General features: G+C 40.0%; 2 protein-coding genes across 9 annotated transcripts in view; one reads left to right on the top strand and one right to left on the bottom strand.

Annotated features, from left to right (window-relative positions):
- Bmx (BMX non-receptor tyrosine kinase) overlaps positions 1-12,114 on the bottom strand; it is a 140,154-nt gene that overhangs the window by 93,320 nt on the left and 34,720 nt on the right. The gene's annotated exons all lie outside the window — the stretch shown is intronic.
- Pir (pirin) overlaps positions 1-12,114 on the top strand; it is a 93,280-nt gene that overhangs the window by 30,357 nt on the left and 50,809 nt on the right. For all 8 annotated transcript variants that reach the window (XR_012444660.1, XR_012444661.1, XM_074064450.1 and 5 more), the window contains 2 exons: positions 3,484-3,567; positions 6,959-7,165. Coding sequence is in view for 6 of the 8 variants with exons in the window: in XM_074064450.1 (XP_073920551.1) it covers positions 3,484-3,567; positions 6,959-7,165 (291 nt within the window). In the remaining 2 variants the exon portion in view is untranslated. The remainder of the gene's footprint in view (positions 1-3,483; positions 3,568-6,958; positions 7,166-12,114) is intronic.

The following is a 12,114-nucleotide window of genomic DNA, read 5'->3' on the forward strand; positions in this document are numbered from 1 at the left end:
TTCTTTCAAGTTCACCTCGCTAGGAAGGGGAAGGGGAGGTACAGCAAGAGGTGAGGCACGTTAACGTGAATGGAGTACCCTCCATATGAAGGGAGCACAAGTTCTCCCTAAGTCTTTGTGGAAGGGCTTACCCTGATTTAATCAGGTGTGGCTTATGGAGCAGTGGTTACAGGGTATAAGTCAGGATATGGCAGTTGGAGGCTCAGGATATGGATAAATCTAGGATAGTGCTATTATTAGTTTTAATTTTTAGGACCATCCCCATTCTTAAATGAGTCCTGTTCTTTCTTATTTCTTGCCTTTCATGTATGCCTGGAATATCTTTCTTGCCTACCATCATCACTGTCTTGGTTTTTGCCACACTCCCATCCTTCCTTCTGGTCTCCCTTGCTTGAGAAAGGAAGGTCTGAGAAGGTCTCCCACCTTGCATAAAAGCATGAATTAAGTACCTGCCTGTCTTCACAATGCCCTATACTAACACGTGGGATGCTCATGCCTTGTTTTACTTCCTATTCACTGTTTGTCTTTCCCATGAGAATATAAGCTTCATGAAGACAATTCACATTTTTTGTTTTTATCTCCCAACATGGTACTTGGAACATTGATGAATATTTGTTCAGTGAATTTATAAAGGGATGTTGTGGAACTTACCTTCTTATTATTTAAAAAATATTATCATAGTTTTAAAACCTTAAAATTGGTGACCGACAATGATATCCCCAAACACAAATGTATAGGAAAAATGATCTTAAAAAACATTGTCATCTAATGACTTATAAAATGACTTTTTGAATTTTTATATTAAAAGGACTAGTTAGGTCTACTTTTTATATTTTACAAAAACATAAACTACAAAAACAATCTGTCCTGAACATATTTGAGGGGTTTTTATATACAGGGAGAAATTATTATGCACGTAAAACAGCAGTATCTGATGGCTGGGAACTTTGTATTTTCTCTTACCTCTTGGGCATTTTTTTTTTTTTGGTTTTTCTTCCTTTAGATGTAAGAATATTTTCACTGTTTCTTTTTGTGGTTTCAGAGAGTTGTGTTTTAGGGAATTGGTAAAAGTTCTTAGTTTGGGAAGTTGACAACAAGCATAATTTACTCTCTTAAAATACTTACTGATTTAAACTGTTATATTTGGTTGACTATAGTGAAAATTAAGCCTGGCTACATAACAATAGATGTTGGGATTGCATTTTCTGGTTCATAAAATTTTGAAGGGAAATTTCCAAGATTAAAAATGATAAGCATATTAAGCTTTAAACAAAGCATTGGGATACAAAAAATTCATTCAATAACATAACTGTTAGATGTTGTCATTCTGCTTTTTAGAGTTTTCTACTCCGACAAGATGCCTACCATTGCTGGCTGCTAATTTTCAAATTCATTTATGTAGATCACAGTCAAACAGAGCTTTCTGTGAAGATAGAAATGATCTATAATCTGCGTTATCCATTATGGTAACCATTAGTTACATGGGGCTATTGAGACTCAATGTGGCTGGTGCAACTGAGGAGCTGAAGTGAGGAGCCAAATGCGGTGTGCACATAAACATTTTGCACATGCCTTTCTCAACTGTTTAGGCTGATTGGTAATTCTTGTAGGAGTTACAGATGAATTACACAAATGTGTGCAAATTGAACAAAACAGGTTGTCAAATCTGAATAGATGGAACAAAGAGAGCCTTTTATCTTGACACACAAACAGCATTTTAAGCTTCCAGTGGTAAATTGTACATTTCAAATAATAATGTTACTATCTTCCTAAGACTTAAAATTTCTAAGATTCGATGTGTCTTTAATCTTTGTTTTCTATGATAATCACAATAGCCTTAAATTGGGATTTTTTGATGCTAAATTAATGAAATAAGAGAGGCTTCATTTTCTTCTGCTTTTTAGGCTTTTCTACTCAGACAAAATGCCTACCATTGCTGACTGCTTATTTTCAAATTCATCTGTGTAAATCACACTGTCTAATAGTGCTTTATGTAAAGATAGAAATATTCTATAATTGTCAGTATCTGTTATGGTAGTAATTAGTTACATGGGACTATTGAGTATTCAAAATGTTGCTGGTGCAACTGAGGAGCTAAATTTTAATATCATTTAATTTTAATTAATTAAAACTTAAGCCTGGTGCAGTGGCTAACACTTGTAATCCTAGCTACTTGGATGATGGCGATTAGGAGGATCAAGGTTTGAGGCTACTTGGGCCTCAAAGTTTGTGAGACCCCATCTCAATCAAAGCGTGATGTGGTGGCATATGTCTGTCATCCCAGCTACGCAGGAAGTATAAATACGAGGTTTACTCTTCAGGCTAGCCTGGGGCATAAATGTGAGACCCTATCTCAAAAATAACCAAAAGCAAAAAGGGCTGAGGGCATGGCTCATGTGCTAGAGCAAGTGCAAAGCCCTCAGTTCAACCCCAAGTGCCACCCAAAAAACAAACAAAACAACCAAAAACAACAACAAAAAACTTAGGCAGCCGCATATGAGTAGTAGCCATAGTAAATCTTCCAGTTTTAGATTTAGTATGGATTTAAGTCTGGAAAAGTTGACTTTTTATGAATTCATCTGATGTATTTCATAGACATTTATTGAGCATTTAGTGAATTTGTGTGCCTGGTGCCAGAAATGTTTCCTTCGGATTTTCCAAATCAGCATTTAGGAGAAGATGTGGAGAGCTGAGATGTGTCATTCCCATACACCTGTGCAAACCAGACTTTGCTAAGAGGGGCCCTGCTATTTCAACAGGAGCTGACTCTCTTTCCCCCTGAGCTCCAAGACCCACCATGGCAGAGCTATCATCTACTGGGCTGAGGGCTTCCTCTAACTGGCTGTTAGCTCTGGCATGACAGGGCTACATCTTCTGAGAGGAAGGGACACCTATTTGAAGTTTTTCAAAGATACCACATGGGCAGCTAGTGTGGCCTTGTCACTGAGAATCATTCCCTCAGCTTGCCCTACTGTCTTAGTTATTCTTGAAATTTTCCTCAACAAATCTTTGGTGGAAAAAATCAATCAACTCTTCACAATTACCTAATACTTTGTCTTTTTCCCCCACCTTTATATTGGTGGCAAAATTGTATACATTCAAGGTGTTTATCACACTGTGCTTTTGATTTGCATTTCTCTGATGATTAGTGATGCCGATCACTTTTCCCCTATACTTATTGGCCATTTGTATGTCTTCTTCGGAAAAATGTCTAATTCATGTCCTTTTTCCAATTTCTTTTTTAAATGGGAAAGCAACCTGAAATGGAGAAAATATTTTGCAAACCATGATAAGGGGTTATAAATACCCAAAATACATAAGAAACTAATATAAGTCAACAGAAAAAAAAACCCAAAACAAAATGAAAAACATGCACATATGAATAATAAAAAAATAAATTAAAAAAAAACAAAATGAAAAACAAACAAACTGACTTAAAAATGGGCAAAGGACCAACTTTTTCTTCTGTTTGCTTTTTTAAAGGTATCTTACCTTCTGGAAGGAGGCAGCATGGCCCATGAAGACTTCTGTGGACATGTTGGTAAAATGAACCCAGGAGACCTGCAGGTATGGCCAAAGACAAGGACTTTCCCATGGTTTTGTTGTCTTTGGGTGTATATGCTTGATCCCACCCATTTCCAGAACCTTCACCCTTTCTGCCCTCTGGGTGTTTTATCTCCGACTTCACCCTTTCTATGGATTCTTCCACTCAGCCTGGAAATTGACACAGGCTTCTTATGTTCCTCTCTCGTGTGTTCTCTGACCCCTCAGTCACTTCTTAGCCTTACCTAATCATTTTCTTTCATTTCTCAAAAGAGTAACCAAGAGTCTCAACTTCCTTTTCTTCCATTCTATTCTTCCACTCACTGAAATCAGAGATGGTCTCTCAGCACTTCCTTTCCAAACCTTTCCTGAAGCTGTGACGATCCAATTTCCAAATTCAGCAACTGTTTCAGTCCTCATCTTTCTAGACCTTTCTGCTGCATTTGACACAATTTACCATTTACATTCCAACTCATTTGCTGGGTTAGGTGTTGTCACTTAAGTCTCAGACTTGTGCACCATATTAATCTTCTCTGAGATGCGTCACCATTAAAATCCGTGGGGAAAGCTTGATGGTCTTTGCCAATTTTCTAAGCAGGAGCTCTGTATCAGGTACTTTCTGGGATTATTTATATATCTTAGGGATAATAAATGCACATACTTGAATAATGGTATTTCAATGAACATAAAGTTAAAAGATGAAAAACAAAAGGACAGAGTCATGGTGAAAAAAATCAACAGTAATCTTTCACTGGAGCAGAACATAAAATGTTTCTGTCTAGAAAGGTAGACATGATTACTAGGTGTCTTGATCGTGGAAGTGGTGACTTCTGTCATTTGCACCATAAGACTGCCTCTGCAGACATACACATGAGGTGCTGGCCAACATTTCTACTATTACAACTTCACATGTGTGAGCTGGGCATGGTGATACATGCCTATAAACCTAGCACTTGGGAGGCCGAGGCAGGAAGACCATGAGTTAGATTAGAGGCCATTCTGGGCTACATAGTGAGACTCTGTCTCAAAACAAACAAATTAAAAAAAAACCCTTCACATTTGTTTAGGATAATGATTGCATAGTTTCTTTCAGTTTATTCATCATTTTCATATTTGTAAGATAAGTATAATTTTTATAATTTTAAAAATGAGGGGATAAGAGTTCAGACCAGGTGGCTCATGCCTGTAATCTCAGCTACTTGGGAGGCAGAGATCAGGAGGATAGCAGTTCAAGGCCAGCCTGAGCAAAAAGTTAGTGAGACCCACATTTCAACCAATAAGTTGGTGATGGTAGCAGACCTGCCATCCCAGCTGCTTAGGAGGAGACCCTATTTGAAAGCTAACTTAAGCAAAAAGGACTGGGGGTATAGCTCAGGTGGTAGAGTACCTGCCTAGGCAAGACCCTAAGTTTAAACTCCAGCACTACCCCGACACACACAAAAAAATTAGGGGACAGGAATTTAAAGGTGTTAAAAAATAAAAAGATTCCCATGCTGCCAGAGTTAGTAAATGGTGAGGACAGAAAGAGAGCCCTGTTTTCCCTTCCAAATCCAATGGACAGGCCATTTTAAGAATGGTATTGCCAAACTACATAGTATCTAAAAGGTTAACAAAGACATCGAAAATATGGGGAGATGAACTGTTCATGAAACAGAAAAATGTTTAAAATGGGGAGATGTCTTTGAGGAACACCAATAGCTATTGCCAGATAGAAAAAAATGGATCTGTACATTAGAAGCTGTAATCAGTCTTATCAACTGTTAGATAGACAAAAATTTATTTAGACTTAGTGAAGGGAAAAACATCTCTAAAATATGTGCCAGCCCTCTTTTAGGTTCTTGTCTCAGGGCCTTTTTTGCATCCTTCTGTGTACTGTGTATGGAAATTGTCTACCTTTTCCCCTTCCCTTAGACAGTTATTACTCTGTTTTGGTCTCAGCCTGAAGATTGCACCATCAGGTAAGGTGACTTGAGCCATTTCTTGTGCTGTCATAGAACCCTGTCATTCACAAGTCCAAGCACAATGTGAAGAATTATATTGTGCAATTGTTTCTTTGAGGATCTTTCCCTCTATAAGGGCAGGGTGGAAGATGCTGTTGATGGCCTGCCCATGTCTGAATTTGGGTGGTGGCAGTTCCCATGTGTGTACACAGCACTCCAGTTCCAGTGCTGATACTCTCCCTGAGGTCTTTCTCCAGCCCATGATCTGGGCAGCCTGGATGTGCCAGGGATTTCACACTTCATGGGAACTCTTGGTCACTGAGGGATGGGAATTGGGATCTAAATGCCCTAGCTTCCTCTCTCCTTTATGCAATCATTCCAAAGTCTATCTACTTGGTCCTCAGTGGGAATGAATCCCAGGTGTCCACAGTGTAAACCACTCAGTTTAACACCCTGCTTTGGCTTTCTCCCTTGCCTGTCTCACTCTCCCCGACTCCCTCACTCTTGCTTTCTGCATCACTTTTCAAATAAACTACCTGCAGATAGGTCTTTGTTTCAGGATCTTCTATGGGAGAACCTAAGCTAAGACGAGCAGGAAATATATCTATCATATTTATCCCTTCATCCCCAGATTCTGAGGTTAGTGTCTGGAGCTGGCCTCTAATATGCTCTTAATAAAGAAATAAATAAACACTTAAAAATCTGCTCAACACTGGAGGCAAGTTGTTATTTCTCAAAGTAGTGGGGGCTCCATTACTGGAATTGAGCAACCAGAGGCACAAGTCAACCACCTGCAGTGTAGTGGATTCTGAGGGCCTCCACATGTGTGTTTTGACCCGCACATGCATCCTCCAGCTGGTGGCCATACTGTCTGCTGATGGCTCTTGCTGCATCCCTCCCTGGGAACTGCACTGTGGCAGGAAATTGCCTTTCCCAAAAGTGTGTTTCCTACTCAGTGGTGGCCTATGATCAATGGCTTGCTGACGTTGGGATGGATATAAAAGCCTGATCACCTTCCCTCAACTTGGGAAAATCCTGAAAGTTCATCCCAACTCTAGAGCTCCCTGTTGGATTGGCTTAGGCCTGTGTTGTGACTGTATTGCTGCTTGGCTTCTCTCCTGCCCAACACTGCTTTTTTTTTTTTTCACTTAATCATATGTCCCAGGAGCACAACCCAATATACTACCTGTCTACAACTCCCCATCTTGGAATTTAAGCTAAGACTTGGGGATATCACAGAGAGGATTCTTCCACTTGCACGAATTTCAGTTCTGATGCTTTGATTTCAAATGAGGAAGCATTTAGAAAACTGGAAAGAGCTTGAGCAGTCGTCACTGATGTTTGCTATTTCTCACGAGGACTCTGCCAGCATCACCTGCAAGATGCCTCACTTGGTGATGGTGCTGTAATTGTCCCATCTGCAGAATTGAAGGAGCTGAGTTACATTTTCCTTTTTGTTGGTTTGGTGTTTTCAGTGGATGACTGCAGGCCGGGGCATTCTACATGCTGAAATGCCTTGCTCAGAGGAGCCAGCCCATGGATTACAACTATGGGTTAACTTGAGAAGCTCAGAGAAGATGGTGGAGCCTCAGTACCAGGAACTGAAAAGTGAAGAAATCCCTAAACCCAGTAAGGATGGTGTGACAATTGCTGTCATTTCCGGAGAAGCCCTGGGAATAAAGGTAAGCCATGCTCCTGTGTGTCTGTGAAATGTGAGGTGTACAGTGACAGAAAGCCGGTCCCTTCTACATTATCAAATTCTTACTGGGTTTATTGTAGTTTGCATCCAAGGGATGGACACAGAGTAAGCACAATCTAAAGGAACCTAGGGATTTTTTTGCTGCACAAAAAATCCATACAGTTAGGAAAATTTCAAGAAATTATGCTCCTATAAGGAATTTGATTGAAAAGGCAATTTTCAAGGTATACCTTAATATACATGCAGATTTACCCTAATTCTTTTCACCGATAGTGCAATTTTATGTTTTGAATTATAACTCCTTGGTGCTGCAAAGTACCCGCCTTTAAGAAACATACAAAACCCAGGACCAATTCCACTCCATAAAGATTTATGTAAATTATTTATGCCCCTCTTAGTAAGGAGAGCACACTACTAAATGACAGAAAAGTATTTTTTAAGATTAACTTGACCTAGCTATGACATATTCTGTAGATTCTTCTTCACCAAGACTTTATACTATTATGTTTAAGGTCCCACATTTCTTGTGAAATAAAATCAATTTAGGCTAAAGATTATGGGCGTATTTGTGGGAGGAAAGGGGTGTGGCAAGGGTTATTTAACTGCACACCAGAACTGTTGGCTGGGTTCTGGCTACGATGCCTCAGGCCTGGCCAATTTGAAGTAATGGTGAACTGGGTAATGGGCTGTTATAGGTGGGGATTTTCAGAAGCAGACTCTGAGATGCACATTCCTGTGCAAGAGATTTTAAAGGAAGTGCTCCTAGGGGAACAGGAAAAGGAAACAGGACAAAGCCAGGAGGAAGCCAAGCAGGAGTGCCAGCTCAAGCAAAGTCCTGAAAAATAGTGGCTTTAACCTGATCCTGTTGCAGATGGTGGAGGATCAGTACCCACCCTAGGCAAAGGAGATGGGCTTTCATGCTCCCCTGCCTAATGGTCATTGGTTTGGCCATTGACTTTGGAGTGGGAGGGATGACACAGAAACTGTTAAAAGTGATCCAAGGGGATCTGTGAGGGACCTGGACACATGGTACCTGGCAGTGACAGCATTGGAATATTGGGAACTACTTTGCTATTTTCCCAGTGGAGAACAGCACTTGAAACTATTTTAAAATTAACATGTAAATTCTAATTTTTTTATTTGCATCTGTAAGAATAGTCACTTGGCATTGGCTGCACACTGACCACTCAATGGGACATGCTACATGGTTAACAGGTTTGTTATGGTTGTTGGTTGGGGCTTACCAGTTTTTCTTTATCCTGCATTATAACCACAGTCCTTTACCTTATTGTCTGTAAGTGAATGTAAGTGAATTTTTGCTTTGTGTTTCCAGTGCACACAGAAATAATTGAAGAAAATGTTTGCTTCCTATTAGGCATGTCTGATTGCTGTCCACACTCCAGCAGCACTTTGTAGTTGGCGATGACCTTATTTTGTGCTTCTGTGACCCATTTCTGTTTCACTGAGCATTGAGCATAGCCTTTTCAGCTGTTTGTGAAGTTTCCTCTTCTTCAGTCTCCAGAAGAGTTAAGATCCTGTGAGGTCTTCTGGTATAAGGTCAAAGGACACCATGGGGTATAGCCTCAGGCCAGAGGTCTAAGGGATGCTGAATTAATGCCCACTCTGTCTCATTATGTGCTTCCAAGACTCTAGGGGTCTAGGGACCTTCAGGAGAAACTGAGGTGGGTGGTGGAGGGCAGGAGGTTCCCCCACCACTTCAACCAAAGCACACACTTTGTTCAATTGCATAGGTTGGAATTGTCTGTAAGATTTCATTTAGAAAAAGAATTGATCTGTCTGCAGCTAAGAAGAGAAATCAGACCCGTGATTTAATAGATAAGCAAAGCCAGCAAAATCACGAATCCTTGGAGTTCACAACTGCTTTTCATTTATAGAAAACACAAGGCAATTTTAAGGTTGAAGCTGGTTCCAATTATAGCAGAAGGACATTTTAAAGCACTTTCAAGCAACAGACCATGTGGTGTTGCGATTATAAGCAAGGATTAGAGACCAGAGGTAATGTTTTAACTTTGTGAAATAATGTCGTGGTAGCTTCTGGCCTCTGTTATTTCTTTTTGTCAAGTAAAATCTCTGAAGTGAATTATATCTCTAAGTAAATGATCAGTGTTTATTTTCAGAGCATTTTAATAATAATGGCCTCTTGGAACTTTGAGCAGCATTAATTTGGATTTCCAGAAGGAGCGTGAGTCAGTGGTTACCTGTGTGGACTCTGGAGACAGACTGCCTCTTAGAATTCCTACCGTGAGCTAGCTGTGTGGCCTTGAGTAAACCATTTACCTTCTCTGTGGCTCGGTTTCGTCATTCATAAAGTAGAATTTCCGTGGGGATTAAGAGACATTTCATACTTTAAGTTCTCAGAATAGTATTGGCCACATTGTAAACATTGCATAAGCGATAGCTGTCACGATTATTCTTAGGATTACTTTGTGTTAACTTGGGCAGGAATCAGGCTGGCATTTATGTTTGCTATCTTTGCTAAAGGCATTTGCTGCCATTTGGGAAAGGTAATTAACTTGCTCTGAAGAAGTGACACCAGTGTGAGTCATTGTAGAAATGAGGTCTATTGACTATTTCTTTGTAAGTCTGTTAAGAGACATAGTTTTGCACATTTGAAGCCTTGATATCTTCTCACCAATGAATGACTTGATCTTAAAAGGTCTAGATCTACCATAAAACACACTGAAGATTGTTTTGAGCCAGGAAGAAAATTTTTGTTTTGGTGGTACCGAGGTTTGAACTCAGGGTCTCACACTTGCTTGGCAGATTACTCTGCCTCTTGAGCCACTCTGTCAACCCCATACCAGGAAGATAATTTTAAGTTAGATTACAAAGTGTAATCAAGGCACCACTCTCTCTCTCCCTTTTTTTTTTTTCTGGTGCGACTGGGGTTTGAACTCAGGGCTTTGCACTTGTAAAGCAGACATTCTACTGCTTGAACCACACCTCTAATCCATTTTACTCTGGTTATTTTGGAGAGGGGGTCTCACGAGCGATTTTTCCCAGCCTGGCCTCAAATCGTGATCCTCCTGATCTCAACCTCCCATGTAGCTAGGATTATAGGTGTGAGCCATGGGCACCTGGCTGGTTACCACTCTTTGTAGTCTCTTGAATAGGTGTGCCATTTGAGACAGGGAACTGTACCCATTGTGAGTAAGGTCTATTGAGTTTGTATGGAAGATGTTAAATCCTGTGGCTTTTGGCAAATCTTATTTAATATTTCTGGACTTAAGAAAAAAAAGGTGAGGGAGGGCTCATGTAAGATGCTGTAGGCTTTTCAAGCAGCAAAACTGTCTTTTTGATATTCCCAAAGGTGGCTGTATCCCTGCTTCCCAGGTTATATGTGTTGAGTATTTATTCAGTCCTTGGAAAGACATAGCCCATTTTAAGCAAGATTCTGTCAGGACAGCACAGTTTACAGTGAAGGCTGAAAACGGAGAAAAGAAAAATGGGATAGTTTGAATAGTTTCTGTCACTTTTGGAAGGTCATAATCACATGTTTATTTCATGAGAATATGCAATTCTCCAAACCCCATTCCATCCTTATCAGTCAGCCAATCAGCTATATATATTGCCAACTCTCTGTGGAACACAATTCCTTGTCCCCCCCCCCCACCCTCACCAAATGCCTCTGCTTGCCTCCTGCTGCTCTAAATTCCTTTATGTCAGAAGGAAACCTTGAGGAGGTCCAGCCCCATTGAGGTCAGAGAAAGGCAATCTGGAGCCAGATGGCCTGGGTTCAAGGCCAGCTATACCACCAACTCTTGTTGGAGAACTCAGTCACACTTTTGACTTCAGTTTTCTAATCTATAAAATGGAGATGCCTCATGATTTAGCTCAGCGTTTCTTTGTGGAGATTACATTGATTAACATATGTAAACTAGTTCAACAATGCTTGGCACATAGTAATCCCTGTATAAGGGGGTGCTATTTTATTTCATTTCCAAAGTTTTAGGCAGTGTTCATGTGGCCTACACACACAACAAGAAGGATCTTCCTTTCAATGGGCATATGGTGTATTCATGTATTGGATGATGAGTAAATTTTTAAAAATTCAGTTTCCAAAATTACATCTCATATAATTTGCTCACATCATTTTTCATTCTACCTGTGTCTCTATTTCAGGGGAAATTTGACTTCTTGGAGTCTGTCCTGTGCATTTTAAATGGAGCTCTCCCCCCCACCCCCCACCTGTCCTGAGCTTGCTGCTGTTCCCTTGGTGATGCGGACAGAGCTGCACCTCCCAGGAAGGCACAGCTTCCTATGCTTAGAAGTACACTTTTGCAAAGCAGCATTGAAAAAAAACCCAATTACATCTTAAAAACAGTTAGCCTATGCCCAGACTTTGTCTTTTTCCTTTCAAGTATTCCAACAAGTTCATGGGGCTAGCTTAAAAAATATGACAAACATTCCCCTAATGGCAGAAGTTGAGTGGGGCAGTGGATTTCTGACAAAGAGAGCTTGAGAGAATGGGCTCCAGCTGTCTCAGGGAACAAGCAAAGGCAAAACAAAATGCTTCCTCAGGAAGGAGTCCTCCCTTCCAAAGACCTCTCTGTTCATTTATTTTATTTATAAATCAGAACACTTGCGATAGATTATCAAAGCTATGGATATAGATCTGTGGATATTTAACAAATGTTCCCTTTGGAGTGTGAGTGGGTGGATAAGGATAAGCTTGCTTTTAATTTTGAAAGATTGAAATGTTTACATATTTAAAACATCAAGTTAAACCAGAAAAGAGGAAAAAACCAAATCTTCCAATTAAAAAAAAAAAGCCAGAAACAAAGAACCTAAAATTGGAATAAAGATATCAGCAACATAACCAAACAGAGAAAACATTTATTTTAAGAGTCTTTAAACATAATTCTCTGGCTATGCATTTTTGTGAGTTACAGTCCAAAGACCAAAGGAATG

The sequence above is a fragment of the Castor canadensis genome, chromosome X (genome assembly GCF_047511655.1).
Source record: "Castor canadensis chromosome X, mCasCan1.hap1v2, whole genome shotgun sequence".
NCBI classification, from domain to species: domain Eukaryota; kingdom Metazoa; phylum Chordata; class Mammalia; order Rodentia; family Castoridae; genus Castor; species Castor canadensis.